Genomic DNA, 25,130 nt, shown 5'->3' on the forward strand with positions numbered 1-25,130 from the left:
GACACTCGCCAGGCTTCCAATACTTTTCGCCCATCATTCGAACGATTCATCGAGCCAATGCGATGGTAAAGAGGTGCATCGCGATAGCGGTCTCCGGACTGGTCATACCGGTGATCTTGATTTCCGCGATAGGTCACTGGGACTGCTCTGCGAAGCCGAACTTGGTGTCTCGCTCAACCCACCGCTGAGGAGACGTGCCAACCTCTCCAGCCTGACTCGTTGAAGAGCGTCGTAGTAGAAAAACTTTTCTTGAAAGTTCCTCAGCACATCGAGCGTGTCGAAGTCTGGGTGCGTTTCCTGGAACTGTCTGATATGCTCCACGAACCCGATCTCAAAAAGCTGCTCAATGAACCACTTTTCGTCCTCAGTGCCAATCATAGAGCACATGGCACCGATCGTAAGCACCCATGTCTTGAGCTGCGATAATCCCTCCCACTGACTATGTGGTCCATCGACTGACCAGAAGATGGCTCGTAGTTTTGGTGCAATCAAGCTTCCCAATCGCTTCAACCCAAGTATCACCATAGACGTCAAGATCCACATGAGTAACCCTACACGGAAGGCGTCGAGGCTAGATCCTGGATATTCCAGGGCCAGAAGCCGGTATCGAACTGCTGCGTGACGCCACTGTAGCCATCTCGCCGCATGCTTTGACGCCTCCGGTGCTCCCAGTGGTGCATGATGCAATACCCAAGAGCATTCCGCCGTCTCCTGTATGATCTCCACTAGCTCCTCCGGGAAATATCCCTGGAGACATAGTCGCTGCAGAGCAGGCGCAAAACGGATCAAGTCTTGTTGGGGAGCAAGCTGCAGCTGAGGCGGAGTGACAACCCAGTATGGGCCAGGATCGTATTCACATGGCAGACTGCACGGCTCCAGAAGAACGGCAGACATGTGCCCATCGCCAATGATAAAAAGCTCCTTCAATGCTGGGTCTGGTACATGGTGGAGGCCACCCCAAGAATCGAACAGCACTTTTGCTGCTTGCATATGTATCTTCGCCGCTTGATAGTTCTGTCGGTAGGCATCTGCTGCATATAGGTGAAAGACAATCAGGAGCAACTGTTGTTTTGGGGCAGAACTGAAGCGCCGCCGCACCGCTTCCAGAGCGTTGCCCATGTACTTGTCCGTACCCTGGCCGGGGACCATATCCACGTTCTCGATTCTAGCGGCCATGCTGGCGAGCATTGCATTCATTTCAACTTCACTCTGCATGGCTCGGCGAACAACATCCACAGCGGTAGTCTGGTACGTGTATGACCCTTCTCGCGAGGCCCACGTCTCAGCGTGCCACACGCTGGGGTGGAAGATTTCGCAAAAGTACCGACAAAGCTTTGCGACATGTGGGTCGAGTTTGACAACTGATTGACCGAAGGGGTCGAGAGAGGTCGAAGTGATCTGACTGATATCCCGAGGGGTTTCGACGGCACGCGGGGAGTTCAGCAACACAACTGCTTTTTTCTCGACGGTTGGCCCGGCCAGCGACTTTGGTGTCTTCGGCTTGGTGGATTTTCTGCGAGTCGAGGCTGGTGATTCAAGATTTTCCCGTTTTGGCTGCTCGGCGAACTTGGCGCGCGGCGACAGTCTAGCGGGTAGCCATGTCTTATTGTCGGTATCGTCTTCTTTGGGTTCAGTCTTTACCTTGGGCGGAGATGGCGAGGAGTCGACCAGGTCGGGATCTGTTAGAGAGGTAGTAGGCTTTTCCCGGGTCGCATTCTTCCGCGCCCTCGTCCCAGCGCGACTGGCGCTGGTGGCAGAGCGCCGATGTCGACGACCACGCTGGACATGAGAATTGATCGAGGTCTGTTCAGCGGCGCTGCTGCGGGTCAGCGAGCTGCTGGCGGCATCCTTATTGACGAATAAGAACTGGGGTGGCATCTTTTTGAGGTCACGAATGGAGTCTTTGTGGGGATCTTCATGGTCAGCGGCGGCCTGCATCAACGGATCTCGAGGTCATGGAGATTGAAGCAATCCATTATCGATGTCTGGGTCTTGCTTCCTGACCCTTCCGGGGGAGGGCTTGAATCGACGGTTCCTGCGAGTCTCGGTAGTGGTATGAGGGCACGATGGGCAGAATTGGCGAAGCGGAAAGACGAAGCGAGGCCGGTGGGCACGATAGGTGAATAATCCGGGGGAGGCGTAAAGCCGGATGTCAAGACTCGGAGCTGAGGACTCAGGAGAGTGGCAGAGTGGTGAGGGGAACTCAAGACACGCAAGACACGGCCAGGAGGATGTGGCTTTTAGCCTCGGGCCTAGACGCCGGTCCGCCTCACAAATCAGTGGCGCTATCCCTAAATTGATTTGCGCTAAGCGTCTTTGGGTCAAGTGTTGTACAACTCCAGCTTCCCATCGTCATTGAATGATTGAATTATCATCAAGACTCTCGGTGGCTCTCAGTGGTCGTCATTCTATTCGAGGACAAGGAGCAGAACTGCAAACAGATCTCTTCAATAGCTCATTTCTACATAAAATCACATTCAGCCCTGTTGCGAGGATATCTCCTCTCAAAAGAAGTAGTGTATTTCCATCTCTCATAACAGCGGCGGGCGTCCCCCCGATATACCTGCCTCGACACAGCTCCTTGTTTGGCTCACTTGCTCACAGCAGAGCCTCCACCAAGTCAACAAGGTCACGAGGCTGATCAGACTGTCAAGCCTCATTCTCCCGGTTGGTGAACTTCTCATAAAACTCCAGGGTCATCGCTGCTAAGAAGCACGGTATCTGTTTCTTCTCTTTCACCCAGAAATTGATCAGATCTCTGATTTCTGCAGCAAAAGGACTGTCGGAACCGCCGCTAATCTTCATTGTACCGTTGTCACCATCGAAAATAATGTAGTGGTCGTCCTCTTCGTCCTCGCTCTCATCTCCCAGATCATGAGGTCGCCCATAATACATACTCGAAACCTTGGCCTTTCCATTGGGGAGAAAGTTGACTTTGTATCCGAGAACGCTTGCAATAACGTCCCGGAATTCTGCAGCCTTTTGGGTCCAGATCTCTCGCTGGCGCCTCATCCTTTTTTCTTTCTCGGCGACAACCATTTCCATATCCTTCAGATCCAATTTGAGCGCATCAACCGAGGTTGCTGGGACCGTCTTAACTCCATCAAGGTCCTCACCCCGCAACTGTGCGAGAAGAGCCTTGTTTTCTTCCTTGAGCGTTCGTAGGGTTGATAGTTTGATCGCTTCGGCTTTGGCAGTAGGATTGTCCCGAAGCTCCAATACTCGTGTCTTGGAGCTCTCTCGTAAGGCTTTGAGTTGTGATTTTGTCGCTTGCAGGTCTGTGGCCAACATCTGTGACTGTTGAGCGGTCTTCTGCAACGCGATTTGGAGATTCTTGTTCTTTCTCAACAATGCACCGAGTTGTGAACCACCGCCTTCGCCTTCAGGTTCCTGTGAATCTGCTGGTCGCTTGGTTCCACGAGGCTCGTCCGCAGCTGGGGTGCTGGGTGCAGGTGCAGCTTCAAGTTTTGAAAGATCAGAGTGGAGGGTCTGCACTTCAGTTTTATATTGATCCACCAGGTTTTCCAGGGCCTTGATTTGTTCCGAGCGTTGTGCATCGAAGTTCTGGTTGTCCATCAAGACAGTTTCCTCGGTGTCCAAGGTCTTCAATTGTGCTCGAAGATATTCAACCTCTTTGACGGCAAGGACCCGTTGTCGCTCTAATCTTTTGTAAGCTTTGTTGTCTTGACTTGCGTCTGGTTGTGCAGTCTTCGTGGATTTCAAAGTCTCGATCTCGGCGGTCAAGGCCGCTTTCTCTCTTTCCTGTGCCCTGATTATCTCATCCTTCTCGGCGATATCGCTTTCGACTGTGCCCAGTCTGTCCACAATTGAAGCGTACTCTATTCGTTGTTGGATAAGAGCTTTTACAACAGCTTCAGGGGATTCGAATTCGCTCTCTTGACCGTCGCGCTGCAGGAGGCTTGTCCAGGTTCTCTTTTCGTCCTCTAGAATTTCTCTTTGTATCTGAGCTTCACCCAGCTGTCTTTGCACGTCCTTGAGCACTTGAAGCTCGATTTCTAGACCGTGTTTCTGTTCTTCAACGACCTCAACGCTACGATGTGATTCGCGCAGTCGCCGCAGCTCGGCCACATGTTCTCTGTTGGTTGCCTCTAGCTTTCGAACGTGGCTCATTTGTTCTGAGAGCTGGTTTTGCAGAACCTGCATCGCTTCGCTGTCACCAGTGTGCGACTTCAACGCAGCCACTTCTGCTTCGAGACTTTCGATTTTCGATTCCCGTTGAGACAAGCGCGCCTGCGATGACTCAAACTGCTGAGTCAATTCTTCCAGTTGTTGTCTGACACTGTCCACAGTCTCTTGAAGAACCGCACGCTTTGCCTCGACATCACTGAGTTGGTACTTGTTATGTCTTTCTTGATCCGCGAGACGTGCCTGGGCGTCCGTAGCATCCTCCTTGAGTGAAGCCGCTTGATCTTGTAAATCGCGTAGTTGTCGTTCTAGCGCCGCTTTTTCGTTGATTCTCTGGTCCTGCAGTTCGCGCAATTCCTTCGCGAGCGCCTCCTGTCGCTGCGTCGCCTTTTGAGCGGCGCTCTCTGCCGTTTGGTATCTCTTGAAATCGGCATCGGCCCGGAGTTGTTGTTCTCGTAGCTCTTTCTCATGTTGTAGCGCCAAAAGGCCTCGTTCTTGCTGCAAATTCTTCAACTCGTATTCAAGGGAGTTGATTTTCGCACGCAGGTTCTCATCGTGGGACTGATCTGCCCGGGAGACAGAAGGCTGACGGACTCTGGACTGTCTGGAAGCCTGTGGAGGGTTCTCAACTGCGCCGCCGGTAATGAAATCGTATGACGGTTGTGTGCTGGCAAGTCGATTTTGACCGGCTGCGGAGGCCGGTCGAGGTAACGCTGATTGCCCACCCGAAATGCTTTTGCGACCCGAGAGGGAAGTTCTTGAGGTCGATAAGCGCATACGCTTAGACGCCGGAGAGCTCATGTTGCTAGGGCATTTAGTGAAGGAAGAGGGGATCTAGTCAGGAGATGAAGAGGTGAAGATGAGGTGAAGAAGAGGTGGTTGTTTACACTCTCTGTTTTCGGCCTTGGGAATCAGCCAATGAATCATCCGAAGATATGCCGAAGGATCTCGCCGCGCTCGTTCCTTTACAGCCTCACCAGCCATCCATCAGCCTTTCCGTCACCTCTGCACGGAATGCCTTGAGTTCATCATGCTTTGAAACAGCTTCCCTTGCCATATCACACCCAAAGCAGGCCCTGCAGATCTCAATACTCCCCACCAGCCTGCATTTCTGTCTCGGCACCCTCTTGACGGCTCTCAGTCGCTCCTATCTGGTCGTTCCAGTACATTGAGTACAATCCTCGCTAGTGCTGAGGCACCCTTCGCGTTTGCTCAGAAAACATCCGAGGCAGATGCCCGGCATGTTTCCGATGAAGTCGTTGACCGCCTTCCGCAGCTCTTCGGCGAAGTCTCGCTTGCAGTATGCACAATCGCCAACGCATGCTTCGTCTTGAAGACTCTTCCAGGTGATGTTTTTGCTGATGAGAGTTGCAGCCATCTCTCGCACCTTGCACACCATCAAATGCACCGTCTGCACATTTGTCGTCTCCACATGGGGTGTAAGCTCGTGAAACTTCAACTGAAGCATCAAATACCCATACTTGTTGAATTGATAGGTCAGAGCCGTTTTGGCTGTCTCTCTTCCAATGCATTCCACTATCATCAGTAAAAAATTCGACTTGTAGCGCTTCGAGGTCGCATTTATGAGACCTGTGATTGTCAGAAGAGCTTCAAGTTCAGGGAAATACTAACAACGAACCCATGACTGCACTGATGTTTTCAGAGTCGCTCATTTTCTTGAGATCCCGCACAAGACATGTGGCGCCTGAATATATCAGGACTCTCGTCATTTGCCAGAATAACCTCTCGAGACGGAATACGGTGGCAGCATGTAGAAGTATCGCAGCGTCAGGAAACACCACCCGCTGCATCCTAGCCTGCATAGCCCGGTCCTCAGCCACGGACCGCTTTTTCCAGTACTGCGGATAGTTCCCGTGAAAGGTTTCAATAACACTCGCGAGCCTCATCAGAATCCACGGCCTCAGTGCTGGAATGCACAGCCACTTGGCTGCAGCAGTTGTCAACTTGATCAACTGCACACCATCGAGATGGTCGAGGTCTCCCTTGTGATGGAATATTTCGAGCAGACTTTGGGTGATCTTTGGGTCATCCTCTGGCAAGCAAATGACCTTGGTATTGCCTTCATTGCGTGAAAATAGCAACATCCGCGAAAACTCCTCTGAAGCGACACTGACGACCGTTCCAGAAACCCTAATGTCCAGGACATCATCGCCTGTCCCAACTCTGAAGACAACACCACCGCTTGGCATAATTTCCACCAGTTTGACGTTGCGCTTTTCTTGTGCGTTCTCGTCAGGGTCCATTGCGCTGGCATTTCGTTTGCGGTTTGTCCGGGTACTGGGCGAAGGGAGGTTGGCATCTCTGACGTTGAGGTCAGCCATGGCTGTTTCGATGGGATATGCGCGAAGGACGAGGAGCAGAGGAGGCAGCAGGTTGGCAAGTTGATGGTGAGGTCGTGTTGAGTGGAGTGGTACTTGAAGGTAGGAGCCAGAGTATTGGGCGAGAGGAGGCAGAGAGAAGAAAGTGACGGTCGAGTGAATTTCCCAAGCACAGCATTCACTCTGCGCCTACCTGAGGAGACGCTCGTTGTGCACGACTCCTTCCGGCTACAATCACCTACCTATGTAGGTGCCCTTTCACTTGACATATCGATGGCTGGACATACCAGCATCTCGACAGCTTCGACGCTCTCCGCTACTTCGGACACACTTCTTGTTCCCGTATTACCTTTCCCTTCATGGTCGCCAACTCTCCGTCAGGCATTACCATGAACCAGGAAGAGATATATACAGAGCCGCGAACTGGCAGACTGCGCGCAGCGCGGCTAACACGTGAGGACTAACGGATGGAGCTAAACACACGGCTTTCTACTACAAAGAAGAAACCACTGAGAAAAAGTGAGTTGGGTAAAATTGTGGTATGACGAAGCGAAAATATTTCCAAGTCTCTCGCAACAGATGAAACGTGAACTTCGCCCACCCCTCCTCCCCCCTTAGCCTATCCCCCTTCATCAAAACATCTCCATAAGCGGTACTGCGTACAAAGCCCCCCCCCCCCCCCCAACCTTCCCGATCTCTGATTTTTGGAGTTTTCTGGCGAACACAGATAAAATAGGAATCAGCAAAACGCGTCTACTACGCTGAGCGTGCTCTCAACTTAGATGGCGATGACTGCAACGGCGCCTGCTCCCAGCAAGGCTCCCATCAAGGCGATACCACCTGTAGGTCTCGAGGCAGCGGCGCCGGTGTAGACAGCGACCAGGGACGTCGCGTCAGGGGCAGGGGCATAGCTAGAGATCGCGGGCGTGGGTGTAGGCGAGGCCGCGGTCGCCGCTGCGACGGGGGTGTTTGCTGGCGTGTATGCCGAAGGGGACGCACCGCCGGGAACATATGGCGGCGAAGAACCAGCCGCACCACCGCCGTACGTGGCTGCTGTGGCGGCAGCGACCGTGGCCGGGGCCGAGTTGCTGGGGCCGCCGTGCGGGTATCCTCCGCCGTGTCCTTCTTCATGGTTGGCAGGTCCGTAGGTGGTGAAGGGCCGAAGGGGTGCTGTCGGGGTGACTTTCCACGGGCACGATTCCGTCAAGGTGGTGCCCTGGCACGTCGAGCATGGGTACACAACTGCCGGGGCCGCAGTGGGTTTGGATGGGCAATGAGTCTGCAAAAAGGTGTTCATGTCAGTTATTGACTGTGTTGTTCTTTCTCTGTAAACGAGCTTTGACTTCATTCGCCAAGGCGGAAGGAAAGGTACTGACCGTTGTCGCCGTGATGAAGTCCGTCACGGTGATTCCCTGGGACTGGAAGGCGCACACGTAGCATGGCATGGATGGGATGGGCGTGTTGAAGATGGGCTTCTGGTAGGTCGAGACCACGCTCGTGGTGGTGTACGTGACTGGTCAGATCGATTAGTATAACCATCCAACACGACAACAAGACCCCAACTAAAAGACTTACTTGTGCTGGTAGGGTCAATGGTGCTGCACTGCTCAATTTCGGTCACTGACACGATGATCTCAATGCCGATGCACTGTGATCGAGGGATCGAGGGCGTGACGTAGGGCGGAGCAGTCCAGGCTCTTTTCGATGTCGTTACCGTCACCGGGGAGGCCGTGGTTGTCGTAGGTCTCGGGCTTGTCGACGAAGTAGTCGTGTTTGAGTAGGTCTTGGATGTGGTGGTCAGGACAGATGTTGTGAAGGTCGTGGTCGTGCTTGACGATGACGTCGAGGTCTATACAAGGGTCAGACAACGAACACTGGCCGGAAGCAGATATCCTTTCTCATACCGTGGCAGAAGTAGTTGAGCTGCTGGTAGTTGTGACGGAACCACAAGTACCATCTCCATTAGCAATGCCGCTCTCGCACTTGCAACTCTTGGAACAGCCATCACCGTCTGCAGTGTTGCCGTCGTCGCACTCTTCGCCGAGAGAGGGATCAAACTTGCCATCACCGCAGCCGGCGGGTGTTGCACCACGGCTTAGAATGTAAGGCAATCCTGAATGGCCATCACCATAGTTCTGGGTGCCGGTGGTAATGACGCCGTCTGCAATTGCCAGGGCTTGAAACCCATTCTGTCCAACAGAGGGATACGACGAGAACGCTTCGTGGGTGCTGAAGGACCAGTTTGACAGATCCTCGTCGGTAAGGGTGTCGATTGCGGGAGACGAGGCCACAATATGGATATCATTGTACCCTCCTGCACCATTGTTGTCTTGGCCAAACACCTTGAAGTCACCAAAATAGGACAGTGCTGGTACAGGAGTATCGAGGGCTGCGGTGTTATAGTACTGTGACAAGGAGAGATAGAATCCGGTCTGGGAGGAACCCGATGGAGAGACACCCGCGGCTGCAAATTTGATACTGTTGTCAATGAGCACAGAGGCCCCAGCGACGCCCCAATTGTCGTGGTTGGATTGATCGGCACCTGAACTCTGTCAGCGGTATAGGTTGCCTCAGGACCGTGTGACTTTACCGTGGATAATGACATTGCCGGTGACAGCAGGACCCCAAATGGTGTTTGTGTCTTCCAGGACCTGAATCAGACTCACATCGCCAGAGCCGAAAGGATCACCGATGATGATTGCTTTGAAGGCCGCAAAGTCAGATGTCTTCATGGCACGCCATTCTGTTTCTGTGACCACTTTAGTCGTGAACCCGAGGGCAACAGCATGCTCTTCCTCGTTCCCGACAAGCTCGTCTAAGAAGAGGAGATCTTCAGCGACGACGGAACCAAAGACCGCGAAGCCGGCTGCAACTGTAGAGAAGCGCATGGTTGTTGGAAAGGAAAAGCAAAGAAATCGACGATATCCTCTGGACTTTGTAACGAGTGTCTGCAGTTGGAGGAAACGAGTGACTGGGACGAAAAGAGTGAAAGAGAGGCACCGACTGACACCAAAAAGATTGAGGGTTGTGACGACTCGCCTTTTATTGAGAAGACACCTGGTCCGAGCGAAACCAGAGAAGAGGCTGCAATGCTTCATTTTCAGGAGTTACATGGTAACTGTCGAATGGCAATCGATGTTGCTATACCCAAGGACGCCACAGAATTCCAGACGCAGGGGCATGCAAACAGACAGGCAAGACAAAAACAGCAAACCTCACCGTGCTCCTGAGATTCTCGTATAGACAATTGATAGATCCTGTGATGGCTGATTGCTGACAGACAACACGAAGGTCCGGCCGTCTTGATTTTTGAGATGTTGTACCACCAACCGGCCAAAATGGAAACTGTGGCGTCCCGTCCAGGCTGATTCCAGCCTTACAGCCTTGTTTGACAGCCTGCAGTCGGTAAGACACTAATCTCCCTTGCAGTCCGATATACGAGTTTCGGCCCCGTGCCTGAGCTGCCACGAGCGCCAAAATACTGGCAAATAAGGCGCAACCTCCAGCTCGGCCATGTTTCTATGGGAACTCAAATTTTCTTTCTCGAGTCTTGGCTGGCATCAAGAGTCAGTTGCCAACCTTACAACCGACTATTTTCGGAGGAGGTATTGCTTTGTGGCAGTCTGTGACAGGGTGGCAGGGCAATCGAACGCAATCTTTTGAGAAGTGACAGGCGAGGAGATTTCATGAGTTCGGGAAGTGGACGAACAAAGAGCGATGCATCTCGTATCGAAGCGCTCACGAGTAGGGCCAAGAGGACGTTACTTCAGCAGAGAAAGGAGCCTTGCGCGATTTGACGCCTGGATCTGGCTATCCGGAGAGATTCGAGGTCCATGTGAGCAGCTGGTTGGCTACAGAAACAACAATGAGGCTGGACGAGGCTTTGGAAAGGGGAAGTCGACGGCAATAGTGTAGAGCTATTGCGCTAGCCTGATATGGAAATATCGTTCTTGGCAACTCAATTGGGACAAGTTGAAGGAGACACCAAACTCCCATGTCATCGTGAAGGAAGATACAGATGACACAGGGTTCCAGAAGACGGTTCCCACATGTTTTGTCACCGAGGCTATCTTCGACGCGGGCCTGCGCAGTTCAATATGTGGGACACTATTCGATGGTGAAAAAGCCCTACCCGCCCCCAAGACGACATTTCCCACAAGTTCAATGCCTTTCTCCACGGTATCTGCCATCGATAGATGAAATACTGGGCGATTGGACCTGCAGCCTACACGTTTCCAAGATCCATATCCTGGCTGAGGTCCTGCATGATGGGGATTAGCTCTTGCTATGACTGGGAGGGATGGCCCCAAGACCAACAAGCCTCGGTCGTCCGTCGCACTGTTCGAGACTGTGAGACACACCTGGACGGCGTGGAAAGAGTCTAGCACGACTTCGCGACCCGCGTCAGAAAGTGTGATTGGTATTTGCTCAAGCGGGCCTCGCTGCGGAAATACCAGAGACTCGAACGTTGATCATGTTGTGGCTTGCGTCCATGGCGAACACTCTGTCCCTGTTTGGGAAGATATTGATCTCGGTCTCTTCCATTTACGCGCCGAGGGAGTATCGTGGTTGCCAGTGTTGCCTACCGTCCCGTAGACTGTTTATCGCTCACAGGGCCGTCTGCCCTCAATTGGATTGGAAGCCTATGTCTATCCTTTCTCAGTGCTTGCGCGCACAGTGAAAGATAAAGCAAGGGGGAATTCTAGAGTAAGAGGTCTACTTGATCGGAGACGGGCAATCGGCACGGAGAAAGGGGAGATAAGAGGTGAATAGAATAGGCAGGAAAGTGGAATGTAACAGAAGCTCGTTGACCGCGTCCTATGTTGCTCTGGTCCCACCATATCCATGGTTTTCTCCATCCACCTGAAATCCGCGCTGGAGCCTTCGGAAGAGAGGAGAGTAGGAATAGTCATCCCCAGCGATGACCTTGGCGTCCTGGATACAGCCGACCCGTCTTTCTCACTAATCGACACATGTTTTGTCCGTCCAGCGCAATGGCTTCTTCACCACTTGCGTCGCCTGATTTGACTCAAAGTAGCTCACGTCGAATCCACCCCGATGGACACGTCCCATGCCTCCCGTGGCGATGTGTGGCGTGGAAGTAATCCTTGCAACCATTGTCGTAGCAGATAAGACAGGCTCCGCGGGCTCTCTGCATATTTTCTGCAACAACTTCGACCAGGTCCGCAGCGATATCTCTCTGGCAGAAGGGACAGCATTCGGCGTTGCCATATTCGCACTCTGTGATCTCCACCAGCGTCGTCCAGTCCCCAATGGAGTGTGAGATTGACCGAATCTCGAGCATGGCCGAAGAGGTTGATTTCTTGTATTGCCCCGGTCGTCCAGGTTTGAAGCCTTTCCTAGCCAATAACACCATCATACTGCCGTATTTCACAAAGAAGCAGCTCCCGGTCTGCAAAACTTCATTTACATCGAGATCTCTGCCAACGCACTCGAAGATATCGTCGAAGAACTCCCTTGATTGCAGCTTGGAGGCCTTTGCAATGCCTTCTAAAGGACGAAGTTATTAGAGACATGCGTTGGCTACCAAGGGACTCATACATACCATGAAGATCGTGTACGCCGGATTCAAGAGCTGACTCGACAAATGAAGGTAATGCTGGCAAAGTGGAACATGGACCCTGTAGGAGCAAGAAATGCTTCGTCGCGAACCAGAACAGATGGTTCATCTTGAAAACGGCGGCAACACTCATGCACTGTTCCATTGTTAACTCGAGTGGATCGTCTTCAGGAGAAATTCGGTTGTGATTGATTGGTGTCTTGTTGCGCTCGTAGTCCTCGAATTGTTCCATTATACCAGCAAGCCTTGCGGAAACCCACGGCCTCAGCGCCTTCACACAGAATCGCGCATCTGCAAATTCTACTAGCTTCACGAGCCTCGAGCCGTCACGATGATTGACATTCTCAGCTTTATGGTGAACAATGTTGCAGAAGTCGAGGACAGCCTCTGGATCGTCTTCCCGCAACTCGATTTCTTTCGACCTTCCCTCTGTGAATGGTGACGAGAGCATGCGAGAGAAGACTTCTGACGCAAGACTGATTACTATCCCCGAAACACGTATTTTGAGGGCATCGACCCCTTGGCCAACAACGAGGAGGACATCTCCATCTGATACGACCTCAACGAGCTTCGCAGGGCGCTTTGTGGGTACTTCGTTGACTTGTGGACTTCCGGGACGTTTGCAGCTGGTGCTCATACTGAATTTGAACCAAAGAGATCCGGAGGGCTGTCACTGTCGCGTTGAAATGCGGTTATTAGTGAGTTCTAAGCATCAATGTTATCACCTGCTGTCAGCGTGGGTGGCCGAAAAGAGGATGATGAGTAGAAAGAAGAACTGACCAGTTGTTACAGTTGGAACTTAAAAGCGTGTGATAAGAGGCGGACTTTCACAAATTGAAACCGAGATTCGAAAGAGGTATCTATCAGGAGTCCGAGGATGTGAAGAAATTCACAAGATAGAGAGAATGTGCCGAAGGTGAATTCGTAGTCCGTACCATAGCCGGGCAGGTGAGCGCGGAAGTGTAACAGAGAAGTACCATAATTTCCCTCAGATGGGCTCAGATGCTCATAACCCAGTAGTCGGTCTACACACTCCAATTCAGACCTCAAGGTTCCAGATGATGAGCTGGGGATTGCAGCCGAGAGAGGTATTGTATCCATGCACGTCAAAGTGTGTTGTTGGCCACGGCAGGTCTTCGTCCAAGCAGAGTTCCAAGCGTAGTACCATTGCTCACAATGGGAACGGTGTCAATAAGAAGCCTGGCTCCATGAGATAAGGAGATCAATAGCTCGTAGTGGGCAAAGCGATCAAATCGAAAGAAGACTGCGAGGGTCACTCAGCCTCGCTCAGGTGACTTGGAAGTACCATTGGAGTTGGCATCTGCACGTGCACTTCTCTTGTTGGGGGAAATGCTCAACTGCAACGCTGCTGCAGCCCTTCCAGAAAACAGAGACTGCTGCGTCCAAACCACTGAAGAGGTGGTGGACACAATCATAACTCATCTGGACATCTGCTTTGCGCCTCTTCGCCCTGCTTGATCAGCACTGGCACCCCAATCCATTCGACGTTATGCAGAGCATTGATGTTGGCGGTATTAATGGGATTTGAACAGAGAGAGGTTCTGGCTCAAGGGTCATGGAAAAGATTGCACAAGTCAAGGAAACAAGTCTGGTTTTGGCACAGGGCATCAATCAAGAAGTGAAGAAGGTCTTGCCATCCAAATGGAAGAGACCAGTCACAAAAGAAAACCAAGATGGGAAATTTGACTCGAGAGAAGGACAATAAGAAAACCACATCAACTTCACCTCGACTCCAGCTAGAAACCATTTCTTCTTTTCTCCCCAATATAACATCCTTCACCAACGCCGTGTGCCTGTCATTCCATCGGGAAGATACCACCACATTGACATCAATCACTCGCGACATCCTGGGATCGCCTTTCTGCTCTCAAGCTTCAAGCTTCAAGCCTCAAGCCTCGCCCTCTTATCGCCACCATGTTCTTCTACTCCTCCATAACCCGTGCCTTCATAGCCCGTGTCAACTTTGTCGTATCCACTCTCAAAGTTGCGTTCTGTCAACTTCTGACCTTCCACGTTGAAACTCTCCGACTCTCCCATATCGGCGTTAAACATGTCCTCTTTCTCCCGCATAGGTCCTTTGCCCTTTGTGTCCACACCCCTGCTGACCACATTGTACGCTCTTCTTCTCCGATGCCGTCTCCAGCACAGACATCCACCGGTCAAGAGGGCGAGGAGGACGATGGCGCCGACGACAGCAATTATAATGATGTACTTTGTGGCAAGACCGTGGCTGCTGCTGGATGACGCCGATGCAGATGGAGAAGGAGAATTGTCAGAACTGAGCCCGGCGTTGCTCAATTTCTCGGCCGCATGGGTGATCTTTGCCGGATAGCGAGTCGATGTAGTGGTAGGCAGGCCAAGCACGGAGCTGACGGCATCGTCGCCGACCCCTGCTTGAGCCAACTTGCCCAGAGCGTGGGTAATCTTTGGGTTGTTCACGCCTGAGGTCGCTGTCGCCTGATGATCAGTCACCAAGTTAGGCACTGCACTTTTCGCGCCTCGGATGCCCAAGAGGAGGACGTCTGGAAAGTAGTCCATGTTTGAATATTATTTTCGAAGAAGAGGCAAGGCCAACTAGGGGCAATCAAAGGGTTCAATTAACAGGTGGATTGATCAACGAAGGAGTGACTCGGTTCGAAAGGAAAAAGATGGAAACGAAAGGGGACTTTGCCAGCGAAACCCAGGGCACCAACGCTTCGCAAAAGGGAATTCCAAAGATCGTCGCGAGAGCAGCGAAGGGACGGTATATCAGGGAGACATGTGGCGGCTCACGCACAGACCGTAAGAGCGTTTGCCAGGCACGGGGGAGCTGAGCATAAGCACTTGTTCGAAAAGCTTCAGCACCTCAGACGCGGCGTTATTGGCCGTCAGGGTCTTGTAAGCAGAGAGTGCCTGATATAGTAGCAGAACCAGATTGCGCAGGATGTGCCAGGTGCAGGATTGGGCAATTTCGTGGACCTCAGCCCCCGACCCGATGTCAGCTTTGCCATCGAGGCCATTCAGCTCAAACCGCCCCCAGAGCGAACCGGTTCACCAAGCTTTGCACAAGCCTCAACGCTCGGCAGAGCTTGACCCAATCTGGTAAACGACAGTACGATCCTTTTACCCTGAATGGGGAATCATGGTTTAGCGGAGCACATGCTAAATGGGTGACAACTTAACTCCTTATTAGTGGAAGGAAGGAGACAAACCTCAAGGATACGGAGACCGAGATTAAAGCCTCAAGCTAGGTACGTATTTGTCCATGTACTTGGACCTAAATGCGCAAAATGATCGTGAATCAGGGAGACCAGTATCACGTGAACTTCCTGACTCGCGCAGATGGACCCTGAGAATGTTGTCACTGTTGTTCTGCACATGTGAGAGCGTGCATCGTGGTCACGGCAGTCTATCAGCTGCACTCTGACTAGATGGCTCGTGGCACTGGGAAACGTGCAAACAAGACTCCCGCGAACTCGACCGCCCACACAAAGCCAGCTGCGAGCTCGACCTCTGGCCCTCCGACTCCTTTCCAATACGCCCCAATTTCACTCAGACCCTTCCTTTCGACCCTTCCCACGGACCACATATACTTAGTGCACCTAGATCACACGCCGCCGAATCTCAAGAAACGTGTATTCGTTGTCCCTGTCCTCCTCAATCTTCTCATCACCATCGGACTCTGTGTCCGCTTTTACTATGCCGTCCCCCTCTACCTCGAACAAATCATCACAATTTTCGGCTATGACACTGCATACAAAATCGACACGAAGAGTGCAGGAGCGGGAGAACTCTTCAACGCTGTCACTTCACGAACGGCCTTACTCATGCTCGACTACGTTATATTCGGTTTGATTGGAAGCTGGCCCAAGGAATTTGTCTTTGGCAGCAGACTGTTGAGGTTCGTTGGTCCGTGGGAATGGAGGAGAACAATAGGGTTCAGAGATACGGAGATAATTGTTCGCAGAGGAAGGAGTTGGGATACACCGTTGCTCATCGGGGACACTCCAGATGAAGGAAAGAAGTGGAATCTGGATGACGAATTGACCATCAAAGTCAAAGTCGATCCGGCCATGCGCACCGCAACTCTTGCAAAGACTGGATACCTACTCCTTGACAAGGATTGGGATCTCGACTTCAAGGCGATGCTGGACGCGCATAGGCTAGTGGAAAAAGGTGTGATCCAACTGGAAGACCTTGAGAACATTGCTCTGGTATATTATGAGAAACAATGGTTGGTCTGGAAAGTCCACGAACCGTCAGATGTTATTGCCAATGGACAGCAGCAGGACAGCACTGTCGAAAGATTCAGACGCATCCTTGCAGATCTCGGCGCCGAAGCAGTCTTCTTCCGCTGGATCGAGATCGTCCAGTTCGAGACCTCGCAACCTGGCGGGTTCACTCAAGGACGACAGGCTGAGGCGATCCGCGAACTAAGGACTCGCCTGGAAAAGAAGGGGGTGGATTACGCCAAGTTCTGGGAAGATATCGGTGGACAAGCTGGTCTTCCTGGTCTTGACGAGCAAAATCAATAATGATCTACGACATGACTGACGTTGAACCACCCTACTAGTGCCCTACATTGCACTTGTTCATGTAAGATGATAGAGCACGTGCCTATTCCACTTGACAAGGCTGTTGTGCAGCCTTGTCTTCTGCACATCACCCCGTCCCTCACACTCTACCCCGCATCCGATTGATTCCAGCAGAGAAAATATTCCACGCCCAAATCTCTGCCAGTTCGCAAATTGCTTTCACCTCCTCAGATTCCTAAACATGTCGTCACCCAGCATCTATCTCGCCGTTATCGGCGTTGGCGGTGTCGGCACCTGTTTCTTGTCCCAGATATCCTCGCTGCCCTCTCGCCTGCGCCCCTCACTGATCTTTCTCTCCCGTTCCTCGAAACAACTCTACAATACATCCTACTCCCCTGTATCTCCCTCCGACTTACAGTCCTCTTCCTCCAAACTCCTCTCCGTCCCTGATGAACTGGTCAAATATCTCTCATCCGCTCCGGGCAAGGTCATCCTCGTCGACAACACCTCGTCTCAAGACGTTGCAAACGCATACCCTTCGTTCCTGCAAAAAGGGATAAGTGTCGTGACGCCGAACAAGAAGGCCTTTTCCGGCAGCCTACAGCTCTGGAACGACATCTTCTCCGCCGTCGATCAGGCAAATGGAAAGGCCATGGTATACCACGAATCCAGCGTGGGTGCCGGCCTTCCCGTGATATCCACGCTGAAAGATCTGGTCGCGACGGGCGACCAAGTCACACGCATCGAAGGTGTGTTTTCGGGAACCATGTCGTTCCTATTTAACTCCTTTGCCCCCGTTGACGGATCTGGCGACGGGAAATGGTCAGACATCGTAAAACAGGCGAAAGAGGCGGGCTACACGGAACCAGATCCAAGGGACGACCTCAATGGGATGGACGTCGCGAGGAAGCTCACCATCCTCGCGCGCCTGGCTGGGTTGAAAGTGCAGGGCCCAGACGCTTTCCCCGTCCAAAGTCTCATCCCGAAGGAACTCGAGTCGGCGAAATCGAGCGACGAGTTCATGGCCCGTCTGCCGGAATTCGACGAGCAGATGGAATCGTACAAGGCCCAAGCCGCCGCCCAGAACAAGGTTGTGCGATACGTCGGGTCGGTGGACGTTGGCAAAGGCGAGGTCAAGGTGGGGTTGGAAATGGTCGAGAAGGGTTCCCCGATCGCGGGCTTGAAAGGCAGCGACAACCTGATCTGCTTCTACACCAAGCGATATGGTGCGAATCCGTTGGTCATCCAGGGCGCAGGCGCCGGCGGCGAAGTCACCGCGATGGGTGTCACGGCAGACCTGATCAAGGTGGTCGAGCGGCTGGGATAGATAGACAAAGAAACCCGTCCTTCCAACAAGGGGTAGGAGCCAGAAAAAATAACTCCAAAAAGGTTCTTGCTTACAAGATCCGTCCATATATTAGCTATAAATCTCCGCCCGAAATCCTGCCGACCCTGTTGATATGTACCCAAGATCGATGGGTAGAGAGGTGTCTCGAGGAAACTCATTTATTCGAGGCGGCATTTCAACCAAAACAACAACACATATTGACATGAACCTCGTGAGATAGATCGGCATATTTACGTGAAGACAGTATCCCCCCTCCTCCAATCTCTCGTAAATTCCATTCTGTAGAACCCCCGGAGCCTCATTCAGCTTCTGAGGTACTTCTTGACGGCCTCTCCCCACACAACGCCGCGTTTGTAAAAGTGCATGGCGGGCACGCTACCCTCCTTCAGCCCGTCAATGGCCTGAGCGAGTTCCTCGCCCGATCCTTCCTCCTTCACCTGGGCGATCGGGTACAGATACGTCTTGAAGGCGAACACCAGCGCCTTACTCTTCGGTAGCCTGTGGAGCGTCTGCCTCTCGCACCTCACGAATGTCTTGTCGACGTCGATTTCCTCGAGTTCCTCGACCTCATCACCCTCGTGGGCGTGGTTGGTGCCCCGCCCAGCCGCATAAAGTTCCGTGTTCGTGGTGACGGACCAGTTGACCCGGCGGACGTATTTGCCCACTTCGAGCCGGGAGAAGAATCGATCCATTGATGCTTCTAGTTTTTGGGGGTAGCCAGGCACAGGGCCGTGGATCTTGGCGAGTCGATTACCAAGTTTCTCGCGGGGGTCGAAGCCGCTAGGACAGCAACAGACGTAGGCTTCGAGAATATATTTCGTGTCTTCTTCTTGGCTTTCGTTATTTGTCTCCTTCTTGTCCATGCTCGGATCCCCTTCTTCGGGAAGGAGGAAGAGAAAGTCTTCGTCCAGCGTTCGTCCGAGAGTCTCAAGCAGCATTTTCGTCGATGTGCGAGGTGACGGCTTCGCGGGAAACAGTGCTTTCGTCACCAAGTTTTCCAGCATAAACGTCTTGCCCTCCTCATAGTCGGTTTCGTGTAGTTTGAACATCCTGGGAAAGCGCAGTGGCAGATAGGTGCCGAAAAGAAACTGGTAGAGTTCCACCACTGCGGGACGAATGCGATAGTCGTCATTTACAGCAACGACGTGCTCACCGTGCTCGGCTATGATTTTACGACGGTAGGCGACCCGGTCTGCGTAGTTCCTGTCCATCACTAGTAACTCCGAGGGTGGGAGGTTCTCAAGTGCTGACTCGTCAGATTCAGCTCGTGTAGAGTCAGCCTCTTCTTGTAGGGAATGCGAGAAGAGAGTTCAAGCAGGCTAACGAAGGGAACAGTGGCGGATCGAACGAGAACTCACCCATGGTCAAATGGTATTTAGGTTTGAAAGGTCGGATACGAAGAGGTTCCGTGGTTTCCCAGTCGAACTCTGGTTGTTCTTCTATCGGAGGGAACTCAGGGGCTTTGAGATAACGATTCTCAAACCCGATCTTTTTCGCCGCATTCTGGAGCAGAGGTCAACGATGTCTGCGAAGTGAATAGCTGGGAAGGTCATGAGTGACAAGGCTGACACAACTCACATTCTTGACTCTCACTTGGTTTAAAGCCAAGACAAGGAAGACAACCAGGAGAATGATGTTGGCATAATTGCTCAACGTGAACAATGAGGCGGCTTTGAAATCCTCCCAGCTCCTCCAGTGCCATACGAAGGACGGCTTCTCGATGTTTTGGAAACTGCTCATCGTGGGCGGGAATGTGCGTTCCTATTGATTGTCGATTGACTCGGATCCGTCGTGATGACCTGCAGATGACACCCAGATGACCTTTTGATGTCGTGTGACTCGGGACCAGAGGTGAGAGACTGACTGCACAGTAGTCTCAGTCTGGCACATATAGATATTATAGAAGATCCTTACATATCTCTCTTGCAATAAACAAGTACATGCGCCCAATGACATTACTACCAAGTCATTGTATATAGGCGTAGTCCGTTGTGTCCGTTCAGCCACAGTAACCGAATCGGGACAAATCTCCCGAGACTCGATGGAAAGATCAACCGAGGACGGATTCGCTGACTAAGAATTCCATCCATTCACACGACATGCTGCCTGACTGACGCGGTGTGGATTAACGGTTTCGCCCAATGCCATCTGCGACTCTCTCTTCCCCAGATAGATCTGCCCGGAACTAGAGAAGTTGCAGAGGTGGTGGTGAAGGGGGAGACTATGGCGCTACAGGTCTATATTTCTCACACGGGCGGCCTTCTCACCTTCAACGACCCCGTGGCCCGTGTCGACAACCTGCGGTCATGGATCGAAGCCAACACTGCTATTCCAACCTCACGCCAGATCTTGATGACGGCTCGAGGCAAGATTGTCAAGAATCTCAACAACGAACAGGAGGTCTACGTCTATGACAAGCAGTTTCTCTCCCCGGACTCCAAACCTCCCTCTCGAGATGACGTCCAACTCAAACCACTCTCCGATCCCCCTTCCTTTCTCACCGACGAGACCAGCCTCAAAGCATGGCACGAGTTGTTCAACTCTCGGCGCACCTGGGCTCTGGACACATTTGAAATTGCCAGAACAGGGGTGGAGAACATTGAAATTTGTGCAGAGGAGGCATCGGTCATCGCTCGGTCCATGAAGGTCGCTCTGGACAACCTGCGAAACCATGTTACGACGCTACAGCAGAGGTTCGAGGAGACAAACCAGTGGGCTCAGGGATATATACAAGAACATCGAGAGATCCTCAAGGATTGGCAAGCGAGTGTAGATACACTTGCAGAACTTCCCGTCCGCGAAGATGTTGTCAGGGTGTTGCGGCGTCCGGCTGAGCCAGATGGCAAGGACCCCTCGGCACCTGTTGGAACTCTTTTCGATCTGGTGGACCGAGATAACCTGCAGGCTGCGGCGGAGAGTGTAGAAAAAAGCTCGGCAGATTTCGAGAAGAGGCTGCGTGAACTGCAGTCGGGCATGGAGAAATTGAAGCAGGAGACAAGTCAGGCTCAGGCCCGCTCAACACAAGTGCCGGATTTCGACACCAATGCTCTGCTGGATGAGGCTGAGACACTGGCGAAGCGGATCAGTTCGGACTATGAAGACGTCGTACAGATGCAAGACAATCAGAAATCCGTGGTTGCAGCGTCAAGGAAAGCTGCTGTGCATACTCGTGAATTATTGCCTGCCATGCACGGCGTCGTGGAAGAGATTATCCAGGCTTCCTTGAGTGCCTCTGAAACACGAAACACTGCGTCTAATGACTGGTATTCCACACTTCAGACTATCTCGGGTATCCAATCTCGCCTTGCAGAACTACAATCCGAAATCACCAACCTGGACTTCCACGACAACGACAACTTTGCTGCTCTCAACCGGGTTTTCCAATTACCGCTTGTCTATGGCGCTACACTTGTGGAAGCAACTCGTAGATCCGAGTGGACTGAGCGGATGCGGGCAGAGGTCGACGTTTTGCATGAAGATCTCTCTCTACAGACCGAGGAGGAGCAAAGACGGCGAAAGAAATGGACCGCTTCCCACAGCGACTTTCTGAATGAGGATATGAATGCCAAAGATGCACTGATCGATCTGAAAGCAACAGCACCTCGAAATTCCTGGCCGTTTGTAAGCAGGGACGAAATATTCGCTTGGGTTGACGATCTGAGAGCTCTTGGGATCGACGACGCAGTACAATCAATCATGCAACGAATGAAAGATTTAGATGCTCCTGTCCGGAAGCAGAAAACGAAGCCTTTCAAGAATGGGAGTATTCATGACCTTAGCCAAAGTGCTGCTCTGCGCAGCGGAGATGAAGTGAGAGGACTCCAGGAGGAGAAAGCAAGACTCGAGGAAAAGCTTCGCGCATCAGATAGCCGTGTGCGGAAGTTGGAAGATCTCCTCCATCGTCAAAGCCAGCTCAGTCGGCCTGCTAGTGGAATTTTCCAGCCTGGCAGCGCTGCGGACTTTGAACGACAACAGACGCCTTCGCCAAGTGCGCTACAAAGACACAGCGACCTGTCTCGGAGGTCATCAGTTTCGCTCAGAAGACTCTCCAATAATCAGGACGAGAAGTCTCTAGTGCAGAAGATCGTTGCGTTAGAAGGTCAGATCCAAAAGTTGCAGGAAGAGGCTCACGCAGAACGGCGTTCAAGTACTGAGAGCAGAGACAAGATGCAGGAAGCGGAACTGGTGAAGCGAGACCTAATGGCCAATTTCGAAGCGCAGAAACAAGAATTTGAGGAGGAGCGACAATTGCTGGATGACGAAGTACACCGTCTCAAAGTTAAACTGGAAGAGGCTGAGGAGGAGCTTGATCGTCTCAATGACTCGAGAGATCATTTGCGCTCCGAACAGGATCAGACTATGATTAACTTACGGAACGAGTTGGAACAGCTCAAGAAAACCTCTGCGGAGGATCTTGTGCTGGCAGATCGGAGGGTCGAGTCTGCACGAAAGGAGGCGGCTGCGCACCGAGAGCGAGCTGCAACGCTCGATCGTCAACTTCACCAACTCAAGGAAGAACGAGCATCCGCCCAATCTCAGAGTATGACCCTAGCGAACCAACTCCGCTCAATGGAAGAACAACAACAGGAATACATCTCGATCCTGCAAGGCGCACATTCGAACCTGTCACCGGCGGGTTCTCCTCCAGATGATCTCCACCGTCTCGTCAATGCTCTGGAAATTCTGTCTGAAGGTGCCGCAATCCATGCTCGAGGTCTCGACGATTCCCTCCAACTTGTTACAGCAGAGAACAAATTGCTTGAGGAGAAATTGGCCAGTGCAGAAAGTGAGACCAAAACTCTCACAGAGAAACTGTCCACGATGGAACAGCGTGCGAATGAGTTGAGGGAAGACATCGAACAAGAACGCAGCAAGATCTCTGTGCTGAAGACTGAACTTGCGGGCGAACGCGCGGAGATGGATTCCTTACGCGAGAAGTTTGCCGCCGGGGAAACTGGTTCTGATACCCTTCGGCAACAACTGAAATCTGAAGAGATGAAAGTCGCGGAATTGATGGACCGTAAAGCTGAGGATGAAGGCGTCATTCAGCGCTTGAAACATGAGATCGAAGATCTCGGTCGGGAAGCGGCCAACGCGGCAGAGAAACAAGAGAAACTACGCAGACACTTTGATAAGAGGGGCGAAAGGGCGAAACAACTCTCCGAGAGATTATTCCACCACCACGATCGAATCATTCGCATGCTCGAGCAATTTGGCTACTATGTTTCCCGACAGGAAGACACGCTGGTAATCCAGCGCGCAAGTAAAGTTAATGCCAGCGCCGTGCTCAGTGGCAACGAAGGGTCAGGGCCAGGCACTGCTATGAAGCGAACCATTTCCGGTTCCACACCAGCACAACACTACTCCGACCCGTCGGACCTGGACACCCTGTATTGGACGTCCGACAATGACCTCACCTCTGAATCGACAAAATACTCTGGCTTCCTGTCCGCCCTGTCGAGATTGGACATGGACAGCACGATCGACTTGATCACAAAGCGCTACAAGGACGTCGAAACGCTGGCGAAGAAATACCAGAAGGATTCTCGTGCCTACCGAGAACGAAATCACCGGTCTCAGGCCGAGGCGCACGATAAAATCGCATACAGGAGCTTCAAGGAAGGAGACTTGGCCTTGTTTTTACCGACGAGGAATCAAGCAACAAGACCCTGGGCGGCATTCAACGTTGGGGCACCACATTACTTCTTGAGAGAACAGGATGCACATAAATTACAATCGAGAGACTGGCTGCTTGCACGAATCACGAAGATAGAAGAGAGAGTGGTGGATCTGAGTAGGAGCATGCGTGGTAACACCTCGTCTTCAACCGTGGGTATAGCGAGCTCGATCGTGGATGATGGTGGGTCGACCCGGAGTGTTGACGATGAGAATCCCTTCGAGTTGTCAGACGGGCTGCGGTGGTATATGATTGATGCCCAAGAAGAGAAATTGGGCGCGCCTGGCACACCCTCGGTGGGAAAGTCAACCGTGACAGCGAGCAATGTCGAGGTCAAAGGACATATGGGGCTGGGCAGGAAGGAGCACAAGTCAAGCATGGGCATGGGTGGCGGCGGCAGCGCCACGACGACGATGGTCACCAAGACGCTGACCAAGAGCCTGGACAGTCGGCGGTCGAGTTCAGGGAGTAAAAAGAGCGTGGATCTCAAGGGCAAGCTTCAGGACCGGAGCACCGCTAAAGACGGGATGCCTTCATCGAAGCTTACACCATTGGCGCCCATTTCAAGCGACACGGACGTCGAGCAAAGGCGGGCGCCTCCACACGATGCGAGCGCCAGAACTGTGCCCATCCCGGACGACGACGCCCACGCCGATGCAGACGCAGAAAACGAGAATGACGAGCCTGAAGCGCGGAATTTGGCGGGCTCGAGTCAAGACCAAGGCTCGGGCCAGGGTCAGGCGGGGAATGCGAGTGTCCCCAGCATCGTGCGCCGTCCCACTGAAGCGAGCCAGACGGATCGGGAGGATGCACAGGTTTTTGAAGTGGTGAGGCGAGATCTTCTTCTCGGCCCATAAGCCAGAGGAAAAATTGCAGCAACTGATGAGAAAAACAGAGTGGTGACCACCCTTCTGGGTCTGAGCTTGCGGGCCCGGCCGCGATCGCAAGACATCCTCAAGGCCTTGCAGCTGGCTATGCTGCCCTCAGAGCGATACAGATTGAACCGCCTCTGGCGGCGCAACGACTGAACAAGAGACCGATGTATTCAGCCCCGAGTCCGAGAAGCACATCACAATCCCCCTATAAAGCGAGGAACCAGAATGTAACGACGCCAACAGCAAGTCCAGCGAGGAATCCTGCAGGTGTTGTAGGAGCTGAGACTGCTTCGACTCCGTCACCTCCGGCAAAGCCGAGGGAGAGACCTTGGGACAAATTGTTCAGCATGGAGTTTCGGTCGTAGTTATGGAGACACGTCTATAGCGATGGCAGTGGCAAGAGAACTATGTAGAATGGATCGCGATGGGGGCTGATGCAGGCTGTAACTTTGGGGGAATGGTTGTCGTGTTTCTGCAGCATTTTGACAGTCGTAGCCGTGACCATGGGAGAGATTGACGCCTATTAAAAGCAAAATCAAAAGCTCTATTTTGAATATGGCAGTTGGAAACGTGGCTTGTCCGTTGTCATTCATTCAGAGGCTCTTCTTCCACCGAATTGAGAGAGTTGC

General features: G+C 52.4%; 10 protein-coding genes across 10 annotated transcripts; 3 read left to right on the forward strand and 7 right to left on the reverse strand.

Moving 5' to 3' along the window:
• Positions 1–102: 102 nt before the first annotated feature.
• On the reverse strand, positions 103–1,878 carry AYO20_09036 (hypothetical protein; the record flags this gene model as incomplete). Its single annotated transcript, XM_022647308.1, has 1 exon — positions 103–1,878. One exon carries the CDS (start codon positions 1,876–1,878, stop codon positions 103–105), a length of 1,776 nt encoding a protein of 591 aa, XP_022496672.1.
• A 771-nt stretch (positions 1,879–2,649) lies between these two features.
• On the reverse strand, positions 2,650–4,947 carry AYO20_09037 (hypothetical protein; the record flags this gene model as incomplete). Its single annotated transcript, XM_022647309.1, has 1 exon — positions 2,650–4,947. The coding sequence occupies one exon, from the start codon at positions 4,945–4,947 to the stop codon at positions 2,650–2,652; it is 2,298 nt and encodes a 765-aa protein (XP_022496673.1).
• Positions 4,948–5,293: 346 nt separating this feature from the next.
• Positions 5,294–6,488, reverse strand: AYO20_09038 (hypothetical protein; the record flags this gene model as incomplete). Its single annotated transcript, XM_022647310.1, has 2 exons — positions 5,294–5,736; positions 5,786–6,488. 2 exons carry the CDS (start codon positions 6,486–6,488, stop codon positions 5,294–5,296), a joined length of 1,146 nt encoding a protein of 381 aa, XP_022496674.1.
• Positions 6,489–7,263: 775 nt separating this feature from the next.
• On the reverse strand, positions 7,264–9,373 carry AYO20_09039 (hypothetical protein; the record flags this gene model as incomplete). Its single annotated transcript, XM_022647311.1, has 5 exons — positions 7,264–7,764; positions 7,862–7,998; positions 8,061–8,334; positions 8,390–9,027; positions 9,076–9,373. 5 exons carry the CDS (start codon positions 9,371–9,373, stop codon positions 7,264–7,266), a joined length of 1,848 nt encoding a protein of 615 aa, XP_022496675.1.
• Positions 9,374–11,514: 2,141 nt separating this feature from the next.
• On the reverse strand, positions 11,515–12,703 carry AYO20_09040 (hypothetical protein; the record flags this gene model as incomplete). Its single annotated transcript, XM_022647312.1, has 2 exons — positions 11,515–11,996; positions 12,052–12,703. 2 exons carry the CDS (start codon positions 12,701–12,703, stop codon positions 11,515–11,517), a joined length of 1,134 nt encoding a protein of 377 aa, XP_022496676.1.
• Positions 12,704–13,968: 1,265 nt separating this feature from the next.
• On the reverse strand, positions 13,969–14,625 carry AYO20_09041 (hypothetical protein; the record flags this gene model as incomplete). The annotated part of the gene is made up of 1 exon (XM_022647313.1): positions 13,969–14,625. The coding sequence occupies one exon, from the start codon at positions 14,623–14,625 to the stop codon at positions 13,969–13,971; it is 657 nt and encodes a 218-aa protein (XP_022496677.1).
• Positions 14,626–15,497: 872 nt separating this feature from the next.
• AYO20_09042 (hypothetical protein) lies at positions 15,498–16,601 on the forward strand (the record flags this gene model as incomplete). The annotated part of the gene is made up of 1 exon (XM_022647314.1): positions 15,498–16,601. The coding sequence occupies one exon, from the start codon at positions 15,498–15,500 to the stop codon at positions 16,599–16,601; it is 1,104 nt and encodes a 367-aa protein (XP_022496678.1).
• A 241-nt stretch (positions 16,602–16,842) lies between these two features.
• AYO20_09043 (hypothetical protein) lies at positions 16,843–17,928 on the forward strand (the record flags this gene model as incomplete). Its single annotated transcript, XM_022647315.1, has 1 exon — positions 16,843–17,928. One exon carries the CDS (start codon positions 16,843–16,845, stop codon positions 17,926–17,928), a length of 1,086 nt encoding a protein of 361 aa, XP_022496679.1.
• Positions 17,929–18,251: 323 nt separating this feature from the next.
• On the reverse strand, positions 18,252–19,689 carry AYO20_09044 (hypothetical protein; the record flags this gene model as incomplete). Its single annotated transcript, XM_022647316.1, has 3 exons — positions 18,252–19,234; positions 19,308–19,452; positions 19,528–19,689. 3 exons carry the CDS (start codon positions 19,687–19,689, stop codon positions 18,252–18,254), a joined length of 1,290 nt encoding a protein of 429 aa, XP_022496680.1.
• Positions 19,690–20,172: 483 nt separating this feature from the next.
• Positions 20,173–24,866, forward strand: AYO20_09045 (putative endo-1,3(4)-beta-glucanase 2; the record flags this gene model as incomplete). Its single annotated transcript, XM_022647317.1, has 2 exons — positions 20,173–24,453; positions 24,522–24,866. The coding sequence occupies 2 exons, from the start codon at positions 20,173–20,175 to the stop codon at positions 24,864–24,866; spliced, it is 4,626 nt and encodes a 1,541-aa protein (XP_022496681.1).
• Between the last annotated feature and the right edge of the window lie 264 nt (positions 24,867–25,130).

This window comes from Fonsecaea nubica (assembly GCF_001646965.1).
Source record: "Fonsecaea nubica strain CBS 269.64 chromosome Unknown Scaff79, whole genome shotgun sequence".
Taxonomy (NCBI): domain Eukaryota; kingdom Fungi; phylum Ascomycota; class Eurotiomycetes; order Chaetothyriales; family Herpotrichiellaceae; genus Fonsecaea; species Fonsecaea nubica.